At 47.6% G+C, this 19847-nt stretch overlaps 1 protein-coding gene across 5 annotated transcripts in view; it reads right to left on the bottom strand.

Moving 5' to 3' along the window:
* The window catches only part of LOC137375481 (eukaryotic translation initiation factor 5A-1-like), a 29031-nt gene extending 9410 nt beyond the window's left edge, over positions 1-19621 (bottom strand). Inside the window, exons 1-2 of one of the 5 annotated variants that reach the window (XM_068042810.1) lie at positions 19565-19621; positions 2872-3060 (exon numbers count right to left, since the gene is read on the bottom strand). In XM_068042810.1, the coding sequence (XP_067898911.1) occupies positions 2872-3060; positions 19565-19606 (231 nt within the window). In that variant the 5' untranslated portion in view covers positions 19607-19621. Of the gene's footprint in view, positions 1-2871; positions 3061-3237; positions 3397-10922; positions 11024-11172; positions 11313-11384; positions 11462-19564 lie in introns of those variants that run through there. The other 4 variants (XM_068042811.1, XM_068042813.1, XM_068042812.1 and 1 more) reach the window with 4 other exon arrangements.
* Between the last annotated feature and the right edge of the window lie 226 nt (positions 19622-19847).

The following is a 19847-nucleotide window of genomic DNA, read 5'->3' as shown; positions in this document are numbered from 1 at the left end:
GATAGTGATTAACATTCAATTCTGTACCAGTGTTGTTACTAGGCTATAGGCACATTTAACACATTAGAGTCAACAAGCTATATGTGACACCAGTGACTCGGTTGCCTATTGAAACAGCCTAGCAAGCTACTCCACTGTTTCAAAGCATGACCAGCAGTTCAAGGTGGCCAACCAACTTCTCAGCACAACTGGGGATGGGGCAGCAAGTGTGGCCTTGCCCGCAACATTCACATTCGAAAATGAATTGGTAAAACAAACTGATCTCAAAACCCACTTCAAATGAAGCAAATCCAAACCCAGATTAAATGCCTTTAAGTCCCATCTTGCAACCCACTAACCCCAAAGCAGCCCCTCAGTTGTTAATAGATGGTTCAATTCGGCTGTGGTTTTCCTTAATTTGGAAAGTTTAAAGTGATATGTTAGGCGATCTGTGGAGTGACAGGGCTGAATTGACAGTGCGTTGCTCCCACCGCAATCAGAATCATATATTTTGATTGGGGGCTTTGTTTTGAGCCATTGTGTCATAATACCCTGCACATTTTTAATCTTCAGGTGCCTATCCAATTTCCTTTTGAAAACTACAGTGCAGCATTCCCTAGGTAGTGCAGTGGAGTGTCAGCCTAGATTTTGTGCTCAAGTCTCTGAGTGGGGCTTGAACTCAAAAACCTTCTGACTCAGAGGCGAGAGGGTGCTGCCAACTGAGTTACAGCTAACAAAATCAAAGCCTAAAGGTGAAGAGAAATACAATTTCAAAGAAATCCAGCGCAGAATGGAATTACTGAACAGGAACGAGAAGACCCTGTTGCTAGCAATGGAGTCTCCATGTGCAGCCAGATGGGCAAGGAGACTGGAATCTGGTTGCAATTTTGTAGATCTATCTGCGACCTGCACATGGCACCTTGCAAGACTTTACACTAGTGGTGGAGCTTGTAATATTTGCCCTCGTACCTTTATATAAATACTAGCAGATCTCCTGAAGCATTGCATTGAAGTCAGAAGATACAGTAAGGACTGACTGCTAAAGTGTAACAGGAAGATTAGACAGATAGGTTGATAGAAAGAAGGCTGCATTATACAATGGTAATACAATGCAAATTGGTTTTGGGCGCACATCAACCAAATATGGCAGTCATGCTCAGGAGTTGGATACTGTTTGGACTCCCAAACACTCGAAACTCCAGGAGCCCATCTCACACAAAGCCCCACTCCAGAGACTTGAGCACAAAATCTAGGCTGACACTCCACTGCACTACCTAGGGAATGCTGCACTGCAGCTTTCAAAAGGGAATTGGATAGGCACCTGAAGATTTAAAATGTGCAGGGTGCTATGACAAGACAGCTCAAAACAAAGCCCCCAGTCAAAATATATGATTTCGATTGCGGTGGGAGCCATACACTGTCAATTCAGTCCCGTCACTCCACAGATTACCTAACATATCACTTTAAGCGTTCCAAATTAAAGAAAACCACAGCCAAATTGAACCATCTACTAACCTCCGACTGAGACGAACTAAACCAGGTGTCTTTAGATCAACAAATTAACTGTTTATTAGAAAAAACTAAATTTTAAAAACTAAGATAAAAACATTTTAAAAATGGGAAAAATGAGTGTCCTTGCAGATTTATGCTTCCCAATGAACTGATTAAAGTTCACTTGCAGTCTTCTAGGGTCTATTGAGGAAAGGAAAACAGTCCGACATCCAAAGCTTCAAACTTCTCTTTCTTCTAGCGATCACACAAATTGGACTTTGTACTGAATGAGGTTCAACTTCAGTTTTAGGTGAAGCTGATTTTGAAGCTCTAGCTTGGATCTCTCGGGTCCTTAAAAATTTTAAATCAAGTCTTTTCTATCATAGGAAGACCACAAATATTTCAATACCTCACAATCAAAACTCACCAAAATGCAGTGATTAAACCCTTTAAGCCATTTAATATATTATGTCTGAACAATGAAAGACCTTTGGTTTTCAGATCCAAGTGATGTTTTTGTAGAAAATTTTGGAGAGAGAAGTACTTTAAAAATACAACCAGAATCCCACCCTGATAGTCAACATGCCCAGTGAGTCAATGCAGACCAGATTTGATTCTATTGAGCACAAAAGAAGGGAAGTTATGCTGAACCTTTATAGAGCTCTGGTTGGGCCACAACAAGAGTATTGCATCTTTAAGAAAGATGACAGGGTCCTTGAGAGGGTGAAGTGGAGATTTAGCAAAACAGTTCCAGATATAATTGATTTTTGCTACAAGGTTAGGTTGGAGAAGCTGGGTTCTCCTTGGAGCAAAGGAGATTGAGGGGAGATTTGATAGAGGATTACAAGATTATGACAGGTTGAGATAAGGTAGACAAAAGAAAAGCTGTTCCCATTCACAAATGGTACAAGGACAAGGGGCCACAGTTAAGGTTTGGGCATGAGATGCAGGGGGATGTGAGGACGAACAATTTTTTTTAAAAGGCAGCCAGTGGTAATGACCTGGAACTCACTACCTTTGAGGGGGACGGAAGCAGAGATGATCAATGATTTCAAAAGGAAATTGGATGGGCACTTCAGGGAATTAAACTTGCAGGGCTGTGGGGATTGAGCAGGAGATTGGATTGCTCTAGAGAGCCTGCATCGACTTGATGGGCAGAATGGCCTCCTTCTGTGACAATGACTCTGACATGTGTGAAAGATCAGGCAAAACAGTACTGTTCCTCCAGTTAAACGGCCTGCTTCCACACTAAAAGTCTATTAGAGCACATGAAACTGGACTCCCAGAAAAGGAGGGGAAGCAAGATAGAAGGGAAAAAAAAAACAAAAACATTAGTACATCCAAATTCTGCTAACTAGCACACAGGCTGCAGCATCAAGGGCATTAATGATGACTACTGACCTTGGCATGCCCATGCTTGCCAGTCTTGGACGTTGACATTTCAACAATCTTACAAGGGCGCCCTTTCAGAATCACAAACCCGTTCTTGCGCAAAGAGGAACACTGTGTCGGGAAGGTTGCAGATGCCCCGGCATCTCCAGTGGTGAAATCTAGGGCGTCATCCATGGTCCTTGTGTTCAAGTGGAGACACTGAAGAGAGGAAATTCACTCAGCAAACAACATCGGCAAAAAAGTCCAAACAAATTCACATCCCCATGTAGCCCCTAACTAACCACAAAATATCTCATATCCAGAAAAGAAAATCTAAATGAGTTATTGGTAATTCAGAGCTCTGTGGCTGTTATTGGATGGAATAACAGTTCTTACCAGTTTAAGTACCAGATCGGAAGGAGCCCTGGCTGATTTTCTCATCTTTCACCAGAGGGCACTGTGAGGCTAATTGCAGTGCCCCTACCAGTCCTGGTGTGGCTCAATATCACACCCGACGATGCATTCACCTATTGTGCTGCAGCGAGCAGAGATTATACCCATCAACTGTAGCAAAAACGCAAAGCATTCTAGAAGCACATGGAAATATGGGGGCTGTAGAATTTACAGAATTAGACAGCAAAGATGGAGGCATTAAGCCCATTGACCCTGTGCTGACTCTTTGAAGGAGCTATCCCAGTACCCTACTACCCCACCCACCTCACTTACTTCACATCGCTACAAATTCCTGTTCAAGTATTCATCCAATTCCCTTCTGATAGTTACTGCTCAATCATCTTCCACCACTACCCTTTCATACAGCTCATCCCAAATCACAAGAATTTGCAGCATTAAAAAACTCTGATCTCCTACCTGCCATCGCCTATCCACCATCACCACACCCCGCACCCCTGTTCTACTGCCAAATACCAGAAAACCTGTGACCTCTGGTCAACAACCCTCCTACCACTGAAAACAGTTTCTCCCTATTTACTCTCACCAAAACTCCTTAAAGGTAAGTTAAAGGCAGTGTCTTCAGACTTCCAATGAAGCTCAGAGAATATAAAAATTCCTCATTAAGCAAAGACAAGAAACCCTCATCAATTTATTTCCCAGTCCCCAACAGATCGCAGAACTCCAGGATTCATTTAGCAATGACATTTTTAGATTTTTAACATTCATCACCAGTGGCTGAGAACAAGAGGAACTGGAAATGCAGACCATCTCAATTTAATACACTTATTTCCACAACACATTTTAAAGAAGTTAGAATGGAGGTGACCCAGGAGACCGTATGCAGCCCTCTGTATCCCCCAGGGCACACAGCCAAAGACCAGGGTATGAAGGGCATTTCACAGAATAGGCAGTGCTCACTTACCCTCACACACATGACACAGCTCACTCACCCGAACCCCACCTCCCGGCCCCTGGATGCGGCTCATAGAGCCCTCCCTCCCACACACTGCACACGGCTCATTTACCCACACACACAGGACGTGGCTCATTTACACCCCCCCACACACAGACACACTGGACCCAGCTCATTTACCCGCACCCCCCCACCCGCCTTCACACACTGCACACGGCTCATTTACCCCCACACACATTGGACGTGGCTCATTTAACCCCAACCCCCCTTCACATACTGGACATGGCTCATTTAGCTGACCCCGCCCCACCACTCACACTGGACACAACACATTTACCCCCCCCCCACACACACTGGACACGTCTCATTTACCCCCTCCACACACCGGACGCGGCTCATTTACCCACCCCCCCCCACACACACTCTGGACGCGGCTCATTTGAATGAAACCGGACGGACCACCCGGCATCGACCTAGGCACCGGAAACGACAACGGCAAACCCAGCCCTGTCGACCCTGCAAAGTCCTCCTTACTAACATCTGGGGGCTTATGCCAAAGTTGGGAGAGCTGTCCCACAGACTAGTCAAGCAACAGCCTGACAGTCATAATCACAGAACCATACCTTACAGACAATGTCCCAGACACTGCCATCACTATCCCTGGGTATGTCCTGCCCCACCGGCAGGACTGACCCAGCAGAGGTGGTGGCACAGTGGTATACAGTAGGGAGGAAGTCGCCCTTGGAGTCCTCAACATCAACTCCGGACACCATGCAGTCTCATGGCATCAGTTCAAACATGGGCAAGGTAACCTCCTACTGATTACCACCTACCGCCCTCCCTCAGCTGATGACTCAGTACTCCACCATGTTGAACACCACTTGGAGGAAGCACTGAGAGTGGCAAGAGCACAAAATGTACTCTGGGTGGGGGACTTCAATGTCCATCATCAAGAGTGGCTCGGTAGCACCACTACTGGCCGAGTCCGAAAGGACATAGCTGCTAGACTGGGTCTGCGGCAGGTGGTGGGGGAACCAACATGAGGGAAAAACATACTTGACCTCGTCCTCACCAATCTGCCTGCTGCAGATGCTTCTGTCCATGATTGTATTGGTAGGAGTGACCACCACACAGTCCTTGTGGAGACGAAGTCCTGCCTTCACATTGAGGATACCGTCCATCATGTTGTATGGCACTACCACCGTGCTAAATGGGATAGATTTCGAACAGATCTAGCAATGCAAAACTGGGCATCCATGAGGTGCTGTGGGCCATCAGCAGCAGCATTGTACTCAACCACAATCTGTAACCCCATGGCCTGGCATATCCCCCACTCTACCATTACCATCAAGCCAGGAGAGCAAACCTGGTTCAATGAAGAGTGCAGGAGGGCATGCCAGGAGCAGCACCAGGCATACCTCAAAATGAAGCGTCAACCTGGTGAAGCTACAACACAGGACTATCTGCGTGCCAAACTGCGTAAGCAGCATGCAATAGACAGAGCTAAGCGATCCCATAACCAACGGATCAGATCTAAGCTCTGCAGTCCTGCCACACCCAGCCGTGAATGGCGGTGGACAATTAAACAACTGTGGATGTGGCTCCACAAATATCCCCATCCTCAATGATAGGGAAGCGCAGCACATCAGTGCGAAAGATAAGGCTGAAGCATTTGCAACAGTCTTCAGCCAGAAGTGCCGAGTTGATGATCCATCTCAGCCTCCTCCTGAAGTCCCCAGCATCACAGATGCCAGATATCAAGAAATCACTGGACACTGCAAAAGCTATGGGCCCTGACAATATTCCAGCAATAGTACTGAAGACCTGTGCTCCAGAACTTGCTGCGCCACTAGCCAAGCTGTTCCAGTACAGCTACAACACTGGCATCCAACTGGCAATGTGGAAAATTGCCCAGGTATGTCATGTACACAAAAAGCAGGACAAATCCAACCCGGCCAATTACCGCCCCATCAGCCTACTCTCAATCATCAGTAAAGTGATGGAAGGTGTCATCAACAGTGCCATCAAGCAGCACTTGCTGAGCAATAACTTGCTCAGTGACGCTCAGTTTGGGTTCCGCCAGGGCCACTCAGCTCCTGACCTCATTACAGCCTTGGTTCAAACATGGACAGAAGGGCTGAACTCAAGAGGTGAGGTGAGAGTAACTGCCCTTGACATCAAAGCAGCATTTGACCGAGTATGGCATCAAGGAGCCCTAGCAACTCTGAGGTCAATGGGAATCAGGGGGAAAACCCTCCGCTGGCTGGAGTCATACCTAGCACAAAGGAAGATGGTTGTGGTTGTTGGAGGTCAATCATCTGAGCTCCAGGACATCACTGCAGGAGTTCCCCAGGGTAGTGTCCTAGGCCCAACCATCTTCAGCTACTTCATCAATGACCTTCCTTCAATCATAAGGTCAGAAGTGGGGATGTCCGTGGATGATTGCACAATTTTCAGCACCATTCGTGACTCTTCAGATACTGAAGCAGTCCGTGTAGAAATGCAGCAAGGCCTGGACAATATCCAGGCTTGGGCTGATAAGTGGCAAGTAACATTCACGCCACACAAGTGCCAAGCAATGACCATCTCCAACAAGAGAGAATCTAACCAACTCCCCTTGACATTCAAAAGCATTACCATGGCTGAATCCCTATTAACATCCTAGGGGTTACCATTGACCAGAAACTGAACGGAGTAGCCATATAAATACCGTGGCTACAAGAGCAGGTCAGAGGCTAGGAATTCTGAGGCGAGTAACTCACCTCCTGACTCCCCAAAGCCTGTCCACCATCTACAAGGCACAAGTCAGGAGTGTGATGGAATACCCTCCACTTGCCTGGATGGGTGCAGCTCCAACAACACTCAAGAAGCTCAACACCATTTAGGACAAAGCAGCCCACTTGATTGGCACACCATCTACAAACATTCACTCCCTCCACCACCGACGCACAGTGGCAGCACTGTGCACCATCTACAAGATGCACTGCAGCAATGCACCAAGGCTCCTTAAACAGCACCTTCCAAACCCGCGACCTCTATCAACTAGAAAGACAAGGGCAGCCAATATATGGGAACACCACCACCTGCAAGTTCCCCTCCAAGTCACACACCATCCTGACTTGGAACTATATCGCCGTTCCTTCACTGTCGCTGGGTCAAAATCCTGGAACTCCCTTCCTAACAGCACTGTAGGTGTACCTACCCCAAATGGACTGCAGCGGTTCAAGGCGGCAGCTCACCACCACCTTCTCAAGGGGAATTGGGGATGGGCAATAAATGCTGGCCAGGCCAGCGTCGCCCGCATCATATGAATGAATAAAAATTTTTTTTACAACCCCCCCCCCCCCCGCTGGACGCGGCTCATTAACCCCCAACATGCTGGGCGCGGCTCATTAACCCCCAACATGCTGGGCGCGGCTCATTAACCACCCCCACTCCCAAAGACAACTTATTTAACCACCCCCTCCCCCAAACACAGCTGAATGAGCTGTTGTTTTGTGGGGGAGGGGGATTGAGCTTCCTCCACCCCCCCACAAAACAACACAGCTCATTCCCCCTCCCCACAAAACACAGCTCAATCCCCTTCCCCCCCCACAAAATAACACCTCATTCCCCCTTCCCCCCCACAAAATAACACACCTCATCCCCCCTCCCCCCACAAAATAACGCACCTCATCCCCCCTCCCCCCCACAAAATAACGCACCTCATTCCCCCTCCCCCCTACAAAGTAACGCACCTCATTCCCCCTCCCCTCACAAAGTAACGCACCCCATTCCCCCTCCCCCCACAAAATAACGCACCCCATTCCCCCTCCCACAAAATAACGCACCTCATTTCCCCCTCCCCCCACAAATTAACGCACCTCATTTCCCCCTCCCCCCACAAATTAACGCACGTCATTTCCCCCTCCCCCCCACAAAATAACGCACCTCATTCCCCCTCCCCCCACAAAATAACGCCTCATTCCCCCTCCCCCCACAAAATAACGCCTCATTCCCCCTCCCCCCACAAAATAACGCCTCATTCCCCCTCCCCCCACAAAATAACGCCTCATTCCCCCTCCCCCCACAAAATAACGCCTCATTCCCCCTCCCCCCACAAAATAACGCCTCATTCCCCCTCCCCCCACAAAATAACGCCTCATTCCCCCTCCCCCCACAAAATAACGCCTCATTCCCCCTCCCCCCACAAAATAACGCACCTCATTCCCCCTCCCCCCACAAAATAATGCACCTCATTCCCCCTCCCCCCACAAAATAACGCACCTCATTCCCCCTCCCCCCACAAAATAACGCACCTCATTCCCCCTCCCCCCACAAAATAACGCACCTCATTCCCCCTCCTCCCACAAAATAACGCTCCTCATTCCCCCTCCCCCCACAAAATAACGCACCTCATTCCCCCTCCCCCCACAAAATAACGCTCCTCATCCCCCCTCCCCCCACAAAATAACGCACCTCAATCCCCCTCCCCCCACAAAATAACGCACCTCATTTCCCCCTCCCCCCACAAAATAACGCTCCTCATCCCCCCTCCCCCCACAAAATAACGCTCCTCATCCCCCACCCCCCCACAAAATAACGCACCTCATTCCCTCTCCCCCCACAAAATAACGCTCCTCATTCCCCCTCCCCCCACAAAATAACGCACCTCATTCCCCCTCCCCCCACAAAATAACGCACCTCATTCCCCCTCCCCCCCACAAAATAACGCACCTCATTCCCCCTCCCCCCCACAAAATAACGCACCTCATTCCCCCTCCCCCCCACAAAATAACGCACCTCACTCCCCCGCCCCCACAAAATAACGCACCTCATTCCCCCGCCCCCCCACAAAATAACGCACCTCATTCCCCCTCCCCCCACAAAATAACGCACCCCATTCCCCCTCCCACAAAATAACGCACCTCATTTCCCCCTCCCCCCACAAATTAACGCACCTCATTTCCCCCTCCCCCCACAAATTAACGCACCTCATTTCCCCCTCCCCCCACAAAATAACGCACCTCATTCCCCCTCCCCCCACAAAATAACGCCTCATTCCCCCTCCCCCCACAAAATAACGCCTCATTCCCCCTCCCCCCACAAAATAACGCCTCATTCCCCCTCCCCCCACAAAATAACGCCTCATTCCCCCTCCCCCCACGAAATAACGCCTCATTCCCCCTCCCCCCACAAAATAACGCCTCATTCCCCCTCCCCCCACAAAATAACTCCTCATTCCCCCTCCCCCCACAAAATAACTCCTCATTCCCCCTCCCCCCACAAAATAACGCCTCATTCCCCCTCCCCCACAAAATAACGCCTCATTCCCCCTCCCCCCACAAAATAACGCCTCATTCCCCCTCCCCCCACAAAATAACGCACCTCATTCCCCCTCCCCCCACAAAATAACGCACCTCATTCCCCCTCCCCCCACAAAATAACGCACCTCATTCCCCCTCCCCCCACAAAATAACGCACCTCAATCCCCCTCCCCCCACAAAATAACGCACCTCATTCCCCCTCCCCCCACAAAATAACGCACCTCAATCCCCCTCCCCCCACAAAATAACGCACCTCATTTCCCCCTCCCCCCACAAAATAACGCTCCTCATCCCCCCTCCCCCCACAAAATAACGCTCCTCATTCCCCCTCCCCCCACAAAATAACACACCTCATTTCCCCCTCCCCCCACAAAATAACGCTCCTCATCCCCCCCTCCCCCCACAAAATAACGCACCTCATTCCCCCTCCCCCCACAAAATAACGCACCTCATTCCCCCTCCCCCCACAAAATAACGCACCTCATTCCCCCTCCCCCCACAAAATAACGCACCTCATTCCCCCTCCCCCCCACAAAATAACGCACCTCATTCCCCCTCCCCCCACAAAATAACGCACCTCATTCCCCCTCCCCCCACAAAATAACGCACTTCATTCCCCCTCCCCCCACAAAATAACGCACCTCATTGCCCCCTCCCCCCACAAAATAACGCTCCTCATCCCCCCTCCCCCCACAAAATAACACTCCTCATCCCCCCTCCCCCCACAAAATAACGCACCTCATCCCCCCTCCCCCCACAAAATAACGCACCTCAATCCCCCTCCCCCCACAAAATAACGCACCTCATTTCCCCCTCCCCCCACAAAATAACGCTCCTCATTCCCCCTCCCCCCACAAAATAACGCACCTCATTTCCCCCTCCCCCCACAAAATAACGCTCCTCATCCCCCCTCCCCCCACAAAATAACGCACCTCATCCCCCCTCCCCCCACAAAATAACGCACCTCATCCCCCCTCCCCCCACAAAATAACGCACCTCATCCCCCCTCCCCCCACAAAATAACGCTCCTCATCCCCCCTCCCCCCACAAAATAACGCTCCTCATTCCCCCTCCCCCCACAAAATAACGCACCTCATTCCCCCTCCCCCCACAAAATAACGCTCCTCATTCCCCCTCCCCCCACAAAATAACGCACCTCATTCCCCCTCCCCCCACAAAATAACGCACCTCATTCCCCCTCCCCCACAAAATAACGCACCTCATTCCCCCTCCCCCCACAAAATAACGCACCTCATTCCCCCTCCCCCACAAAATAACGCACCTCATTCCCCCTCCCCCCACAAAATAACGCTCCTCATTCCCCCTCCCCCCACAAAATAACGCACCTCATTCCCCCTCCCCCCACAAAATAACGCACCTCATTCCCCCTCCCCCACAAAATAACGCACCTCATTCCCCCCACAAAGAGTCTACTGCTGTATCAGACATTTTGTCCAGGGAGTGTCAATCCTGACTTCTGACCCGGAAGAACACGCGGCGGCGGTTCGCCGAAGGCGGCAGCGGAGGAGAGCGCGGTGCCGGTAAGCAGGGGAAGTCACGGTCCCTCCAAACCGAGCCAGCTTGCCCGCCGGGGGTGGGGGGTGAGAGAAGCACAGCCCCGCTACCAGCCGCCCCGACCGAACCAAGGCCTGACTTTACCTCAGCCGCGCACCCGGTCCCGCTCCCTGGCTAAACCCCCTCCACCTCTCCCTCCCTGACCGGCCGGGGGAAGTGGTTGGAAGCGGCCCCGTCCTCCCCACATTCGACATGAGGTAGAGGAAGGGTGATATCACCCGCTCTCTCTCTCTCTCCCGGGCCGCGGCTGCCGTTAACCTTCAAACCCCGGGCGGGCGCGCGCGCTGCGGCCTCACCCTCCAATTGTCCGGCAAGAAGGCGTTGCTGCGCATGCGCACCTATCAACACTGCGCCAGGCGGCCCGGAGGGGGAGGGGGAGGGATCCTGCTAATCACCAATAGCCGGTACCCCCCTCACAGCGTCACTGCACGCACATTGACCACGCCTCCGGATCCGTGACGTCAGTACGTTGGAAAATTCCCCCTCTGACGTTCAATGTGGACAACAACAACTTATATTTCAGGATCAAAGCCAGACAGACACAGGAGCAGACATTGGGTGAAAGGTGCTGGGGGTTTGCAAATCACTGCCTGAAAGGGTCTTATCATAGAATGGTTACAGCAGGCAAGGGGGCCATTCAGTCCATTATGTCCGTGCTCGCTCCCTGCAACAGCAAATCAACTTGTCCCACTCCCACACCCTTTAGCTCTGCAAATTTTGTCCCTTCAGATAATAATCCAGTTCTCTTTTGACAGCCTTGAATGAATCTGTCGCCACCACACTCTCAGGCAGTATATTCCACTTACTAACAACTGGCTGCAAAATTCTTTTTACCTCATGTCGCCATTGCTCCTTTTGCCAATCACCTTAAATCCGTGTCCTCTGGTTCTGGATCCTTCAGCCAATGGGAATAGTTAAGAATATAGGAACAGGAGTAGGCCATTTAGCCCATCGAGCCTGCACCACCATTCAATACGATCATGGCTGATCATCGACATCAATGTCTTTTTCCCACACTACCCTTGTGTCATTTGTATTTAGAAATCTGTCATTCTCTGCTTTAAACATACTCAATGACTGAGCTTCCACAGCCCTCTGGAGTAGAGAATTCCAAAGGTTCACAACTCTCTGAGTAAAGAAATTTCTCCTCATCTCTGTCCTAAGTGGCTTCCCCCTTGTTTTGAAATTGTGTCCCCTGGTTCTAGACTCCCCAACCAGGGGAAACATCTAAAATAAAAGCAAAATACTGCAGAGTTCCGAAGAAGGGTCACTGACCCGAAACGTTAACTCTGCTTCTCTTTCCACAGATGCTGCTAGACCTGCTGAGTGGTTCCAGCATTTCTTATTTTTATTTCAGGGGAAACATCTTAGCTGCATCTACCCTGTCTATCCCTTTAAGTATTTTGTAGGTTTCAATGAGATCACCGCTCATTCTTCGAAACTCTGGAGAATACAGGCCCAGTTCCCCAATCTCTCTCATAAGACTGTCCCGCCATCCCAGGAACAAGTCGTGAACCTTCGTTGCACTCTCTCTATGGCAATAATATCCTTCCTAAGGTAAGGGGACCAAAACTGCACACAGTACTCTAGGTGCGGTCTAATTAAGGTTCGAGACAATTGAGGCAAGATTTCACTACTCCTGTACGCAAAACCTCTTGCGATAAAGGCTAACATACCATTAGCCTTCTTAATTGCTTGCTGCACCTGAAATGTTAGTTTTCAGTGACTTATTGACAAGGACACCCAGGTCCCTTTGTACATCTACACTTTCTAATCTCTTAACCATTTAAGAAATACTCTGCACATCTATTCCTTCTGTGAAAGTGGATAACCTCACATTTTTCCACATGACATTCCATCTGCCATGTTCTTGCCCACTCACTAAGTCTGTCCAAATCCCCTTGAAGCTGCTTTGCATCTTTCTCACAACGTACATTCCCATCTAAATTTTATTCCGCGGACTTGAAAATACTACATTTGGTCCCCACATCCAAATCTTTGATATCTATTGTAAACAGCTGGGTCCAAGCACTGATCCCTGCGGTACCCCAGTAGTCACAGCCTGCCAATGCGAGAATGACCCATTTGTTCCTGCTGTCTGCTTTCTGCCTGTTAACCAACCCTTAATCCATGCCAGTATATTACCTCCTATCCCATGTGCTTTAATTTTGCTAACCAACCTCCTGTGGGGGACTTTATCAAAAGCCTTCTGAAAATCCAAGTATACTACTTTCACCGATTCCCCTTTATCAATACTGTTCGTAACATCCGACAGGTTTGTCAAACATGATTTCCCATTCATAAATCCATGTTGTCTATGCCCAATCAGATCATTATTATCCAAGTGTCCATTTAGCACATCCTTTAGAATAGATTCTAGCATTTTCCCAACGACTGATGTAAGGCTAACAGGTCTGTAATTCCCTGTTTTCTGTCTTCCTCCCTTCTTAAATAGTGGGGTGACATTTGCTACCTTCCAATCTGCAGGAACAGTTTTGTGTCATCTGCAAATTTTGAAATTATGTCCTGTACACCCAGGAAAAGCAGGGGTCCCAACACCAACCCCGGGGGAACCCCACTATATTACCTTCCTCCAGTCTGAAAAACAACCATCCGTCATTACTCTCTGTGTCCTGTCATTCAACCAACTTCATATCCATGTGGCGGCACAGTGGCGCAAGGGGCGGCACAGGGGTGCAGTGGTTAGCACCGCAGCCTCACAGCTCCAGTGACCCAGGTTCAATTCTGGGTACTGCCTGTGTGGAGTTTGCAAGTTCTCCCTGCTGTGTCTGCGTGGGTTTCCTCCGGGTGCTCCGGTTTCCTCCCACAGCCAAAAGACTTGCAGGTTGATAGGTAAATTGGCCATTATAAATTGCCCCTAGTATAGGTAGGTGGTAGGGGAATATAGGAACAGGTGAGGATGTGGTAGGGAGATAGGATTAGTATAAATGGGTGGTTAATGGTCGGCACAGACTCGGTGGGCCGAAGGGCCAGTTTCAGTGCTGTATCTCTAAATCTAAATCTAAAATCATGTTGCTACTGTCCTGTTTATTCCATGGGCTCCAACTTCGCTGACAAGCCTGTTATGTGGCACTTTATCAAATGCCTTTTGGAAGTCCATGTACACCGCATTACCCTCATCAACCCTCTCTGTTACCTCATCAAAAAAACTCAAGCAAGTTAGTTAAACATGATTTGCCCTTAACAAATTCATGCTGGCTTTCCTTAATTAGTCCACATTTGTCCAAGTGACTATTACTTTTGTCCAGTATTATCATTTATAAAAGCTTTCCCATCACCAAAGTAAAATGTCTGGCCTGTAATTTCTGGTCTTGTCCTTACACCCTTTTTTGAACAAGGGAGTAACATTTGCAATTCTCCAGTCTTTTGGCACCATACCTGTATCTAAGGAGGATTGGAAGATTAGGGCCAGTGCCTCTGAATTTCCACCCTCACTACCCTAAGTATCCTTGGATGCAGCTCATCCAGTCCTTAACAACTTTAAGTACAGCCAGTCTATCTAATACCTCCTCTTTATCAATATTTAGCCCATCCAGTGTTTCAACTACCTCCTCTTTCACCATAACTTGAGCATCACTTTTTTAAAATAATTTTTCATGGGATGTGGATGTCACCGGAAAGACCAAAATTTGTTGCCTATCCCTAATTTCCCTTGACAACTGAGTGGCTTGCAAGGCCATTTCAGAGGGCAGTTAAGAGTCAACCACATTGCTATGGGTCTGGAGTCACTTGTGGGCTAGACCAGGTAAGGATGGCAGATTTCCTTCCCTAAAGGACATTAGTGAACGCGATGGTTTATGCGGGACATCATCATAGTGCAAAAGCAAGTAAGTTATGGTAAACCTTTATAAATCACTGCTTAGGCCTCAGCTGGAGTATTGTGTCCAATTCCGAGCATCACTCTTTGGAAAGGATGTCAAAGCTGTGGAGATGCTTCGGAGAAGATTCACCAGAATGGATGAGGGACTTCAGTTATGTGAAGAGACTAGAGAAGCTGAGATTGTTCTCCTTTGAGCAGAGAAGGTTAAGGGGAGATTCAATAGAAGTGTTCAAACCTATGAAGGATTTTGATAGAGTAAATAAGTAGAAACTGTTTCCAGCGGCAGGAGGGTTCGTAACCAGAGGATGCAAATTTAAGGTGATTGGCAAAAGAACCAGAGAAGAGATGTGGAGAATTTATTTTACATAAGTTGTGATCTGGAATGTGTTGCCTGAAAGGGCGGTGGAAACAGATTCAATAGTAACTTTCAAAAGGGAATTGGATAAATACTTGAAAAGGAAAACAAATTGCAGAGCTATGGGGAAAGAGCAGAGGAGTGGGACTAACTGGATATCTCTTTCAAAGAGGCAGCACAGGCACATTGAGCTGAATGGCCTGCATCTGTGTTGTATATTTCTATGATAAAATATACACACAAGTTCATTGGCTGTGACGTGTTTTGGGAAACCTGGGATCATGAAAAGCTCTATATAAATGCCAGCTCCAATTTTTCTGTCAGCCGTGACTCAGTCAGTAAGCACTCTCACCTGTGAGTTAGAAAGTCATGGATTCAAGCCCCACTCTAGAGATTTGAGCACAAAATCCAGGCTGCCACTCCCAGTGCAGTACCAAGAGAGTGCTGCACTGTCAGAGATGCTGTCTTTAAATGAGACATTAAATCAAGGCCCTCTTAGGTAGATGTGAAAGATTCCCTGACACTATTTTCAAGAAGAGCAGGGGAATTCATCCTGGCATAACAGTTCCTATGCCACTTTTTGGGAAAAAAACAAATTATCTGGTCATTATCACATGGCTGTCTGTGGGATCGTGCTGTGCACAAATTGGCTGGTACGTTTCCTACATTACAACAGTGACTACACTGCAAAAGTATTTAATTGGCTGTAAAGAACTTTGGGATGACCTAAGGTGATGAAAGTCATTTTATCTATGCAAGTTCTTGCTTTTCTGTCTGGAGCAAGTAGAATGCATGCATTGTGTTGGCAAAACAATACAAGTCAGAGGTTATATTAGACTTGGTATTGTGTAATGTGACAGCATTAATTACTGACCTCAGAGTAAAGGCACCTCTAGGTAGCAGCGACCACAATATGATTGAATTTTACATCCAGTTTGAAAGAGAGAAGAGTGGGTCTAAGACTAGTATTTTAAACTTAAATAAGGGCAACCATGTGGGCATGAAAGCTGAGCTAGCTGAAGTGAACTGGGTTACTAGGGTAGGAGATAGATCAATAGAGAAGCAGTGGCAGACATTTAAGGAGATATTTCAGAATACCCAGAATAAGTATATTCCTACGATAAAGAAAAGCTCTAAGTGGGGATCCAGCATACGTGGTTAACTAAAGAAGTTAAGGAAAACATGAGTGGCAGGTCAGATGATTGGTCAGAATATAAAGAATGGCAGAGAATGACAAAAAGGTTATTCAGGAGAAAGAAATTAGAGTATGAGAGGAAGCCAGCTCGAAATGTAAAACAGATAGCAAGAGTTTCTACAGGTATTTAAAAAGGAAAAGAGTAAGTAAAGTGAGTGTTGGTCCTCTTGAGAGTGAAAATGGGGAGTTAATAGTAGATAATAAGGAAATGGCAGATGAAATGAACAAATATTTTGCTTCTGTCTTCACTATAGAGGATACAAAAAACATTCCAGTAATAGCTATAAATCAGTAGGGCGGCACAGTGGCGCAGTGGTTAGCACCGCAGCCTCACAGCTCCAGGGACCCGGGTTCAATTCTGGGTACTGCCTGTGCGGAGTTTGCAAGTTCTTTCTGTGACCGCGTGGGTTTCCTCCCATCGCCAAAGACTTGCAAGTGATAGGTAAATTGGCCATTGTAAATTGTCCCTAGTGTAGGTAGGTGGTAGGGAATATGGGATTACTGTAGGGTTAGTATAAGTGGGTGGTTCTTGGTCGGCACAGACTCAGTGGGCCGAAGGGCCTGTTTCAGTGCTGTATCTCGAAATAAATAAATAAAAGTAGCTGGAAGGAAGAGAGGAAATTGGTGAAATTACAATCACCAGGGATGCGGTACTGAGCAAACTGATGGAGCTGCGGGCTGACAAGTCCCCGGTTCCTGATGGGCTTCATCCTAGGGTCTTAAAAGAGGTGGCTAATGAGGTAGTAGATGCATTGATGTTAAATTTTCAAAATTCGCTAGATTGCAGAAAGGTTCCATCTGACTGGAAAATAGCAAATATAACCCCTCTATCCAAGAAGGTGGGGAGACAGAACACAGGTAACTATAGGCCAGTTAGCTTGACGTCTGTTGTGGGGAAGGTGTTAGAATCCGATCATTAAGGAGTTTATAGCTGGACACTTAGAAAAACTCAAGGCAATCGGGAATAGTCAGCATGGTTTTGTGAAAGGGAAATCATGCTTAACCAATTTATTGGAGTTCTTTGAAGGAGTAACATGTGCTGTGGATAAAGGGGAGCCTGTTGATGTATTATACTTGGATTTCCAGAAGGCATTTGACAAGGTGCCATATAGAAGGTTATTGCACAAAGTAGGAGCTCATGGTGTAGGGGGTAACATATTAGCATGGATAGAAGATTGGCTGGCTGGCAGAAAACAGACAGTATGCATATCTGGATCCTTTTCTGATTGGCAGCATGTGACGAGTGGAGTCCCGCAGGGGTCTGTGCTGGGGCCTCAACTTTTTATAATTTATATCGATGACTTAGATGAGGGAGCGATGGCATAGTAGCTAAATTTGCAGATGACACTTATTTGTAGGATAGTATGATGTGAAGAGGTCATACGGAGTTGTTAGACCGATATGGATAGGTTGAGTGAGTCGGCAAAAATCTGGCAGATGGTGTATAATGTGGGAAAATGTGAAGTTGTTCACTTTGGCAGGAAGAATAAAAAAGCACAGTATTACTTAAACGGAAAACGTCTGCAGAATTTCGAGGTGCAGAGGGATCTAGGTGTTCCAGTGCATGAGTCACAAAAAGTTAGTATGCAGGTACAGCAAGTAATAAAGAAGGCTCATGGAATGTTATCCTTTATTACGAGAGGAATTGAAAATAAAAGTAAGGATGTTATGCTTCAGTTTTACAGGGCATTGGTGAGACCACATTTCGAATACTATGTGCAGTTTTGGTCTCCTTATTTAAAGAAGGATGTAAATGCGTTGGAGGTGGTTCAGAGGAGGTTTGCTAGATTGATACCTGGAATGAGTGGGTTGTTTCATGAGGAAAGGTTGGACAGACTGGGCTTGTTTCACTGGGGTTTAGAAGAGTGAGGGGAGACTTGATTGACGTATGCAAGATCCTGAATGGTCTTGATAAGGTGGATGTGGAAAGGATGTTTCCTCTTGTGGGTGAGTCCAGAACTAGGGGGCACTGTTTTAAAATTAGGGGTCGCCCTTTTAGGACAGAGATGAGGAGAAATTTTGGAACACTCAAAAGGTTGTGCGACTTTAGAACTCTCTGCCTCAGGAGGTGGTGCAGGCGAGGACATTGAATGTTTTTAACGTGGAGGTAGATAGATTCTTGTTAGGCAAGGGAATCAAAGGTATTCAGGGGTAGATGGGAGTGTGGAATTCGAGACACAAACAGATCAGCCGTGATCTTATTGAATGGCAGAGCAGGCTCGAGGGGCCGAATGGCCTACTTCTGCTCCTAATTCGTATGTTCATAGGATGTCATGCTCAAAGTATATACACCTTGCAAGCTGTGTCCTGTCACTGAGATAAAAGGAGATGTTCAGGCCATGGAGGCAGTCCAGGAAGGAGTCACAAGGCTCACTAAAGAAAATTGGACTCTCAAGTTCTTTGCTGACTCTGAGGTGATTGTAAACGGAAATTACAAAAATAATTCTCAGGATGTGGGCGTCACTGGCAAGGCCAGCATTCACTGCCCATCCCTAGCTGAGCTGAGAAGGTGGTGGTCGACCTTTCTCTTGAACCACTGAGTATCTTGCTATGAGTCTTTAGTGGGTCAGTCAATTGTCAAGCATGTTTATGTGGGACTGGCCAGATCCAGTGAGGATGGCAAGTATCCTTCGCTAAATTAATGAGTATCCTTTTTGATAATACAGCTTCATGGTTACTCTTATTGATAACCAGTTTTTTTTATTTACCAACTTTTAAAAAACTTTAAAGACCCCTCTGCCTCCTCGGGTAAATGTCAGTGTTCAGTTCCATTTTCAACTCCTCAGATAATGAAGCAATCTGTGCCCTCTTGCACCAAGACCAGAACAACATTCAGGCTTGGGCTGATAAGTGGCAAGTAGCATTTGTGCCACACAAGTGCCAGGCAATGACCATCTCCAACAAGAGAGCTTCTAACTACCTGCCTTGACATTACCATCGCTGAATCCCCCACCATTAACATCCTGGGGGGGGGTCACCATTGACCAGAAACTTAACTGGGCCAGCCACATAAATTCAGTTCGACAGTCAAAGCCTAAAATAGAGGTTAGGCCAGTGTAAAGACAAAGTAGGACCTAGATCTTACCTCGTTCAAACAGAGACAGGACAAGTCTGCAGGAGAAATCATAAATTCCTGAGACGGATGGATGAACGAACTGAGACAACTTCAAGCTCAATCTGAACTAGTGAGTCAGCCCACATGAGAGAACCAGCCAGAAGCAGATTGGATGGTGGCTCAGAGCAGAGAGAGTAAGGAAAACCCTTCCAATGCAGAGCTGGCTGACTAAATCTACTAGATCGAGGCAGAATATCAAGATGCCAGCCAAGTATGAGTAGTTAGTCAATAAGTGAGCTGAGCATGCCTTCTA

This window comes from Heterodontus francisci, chromosome 11 (genome assembly GCF_036365525.1).
Source record: "Heterodontus francisci isolate sHetFra1 chromosome 11, sHetFra1.hap1, whole genome shotgun sequence".
Lineage (NCBI taxonomy): Eukaryota > Metazoa > Chordata > Chondrichthyes > Heterodontiformes > Heterodontidae > Heterodontus > Heterodontus francisci.
Note: the sequence above shows the minus strand (reverse complement) of the source record. Positions and strands in the feature narration are given on the sequence as shown.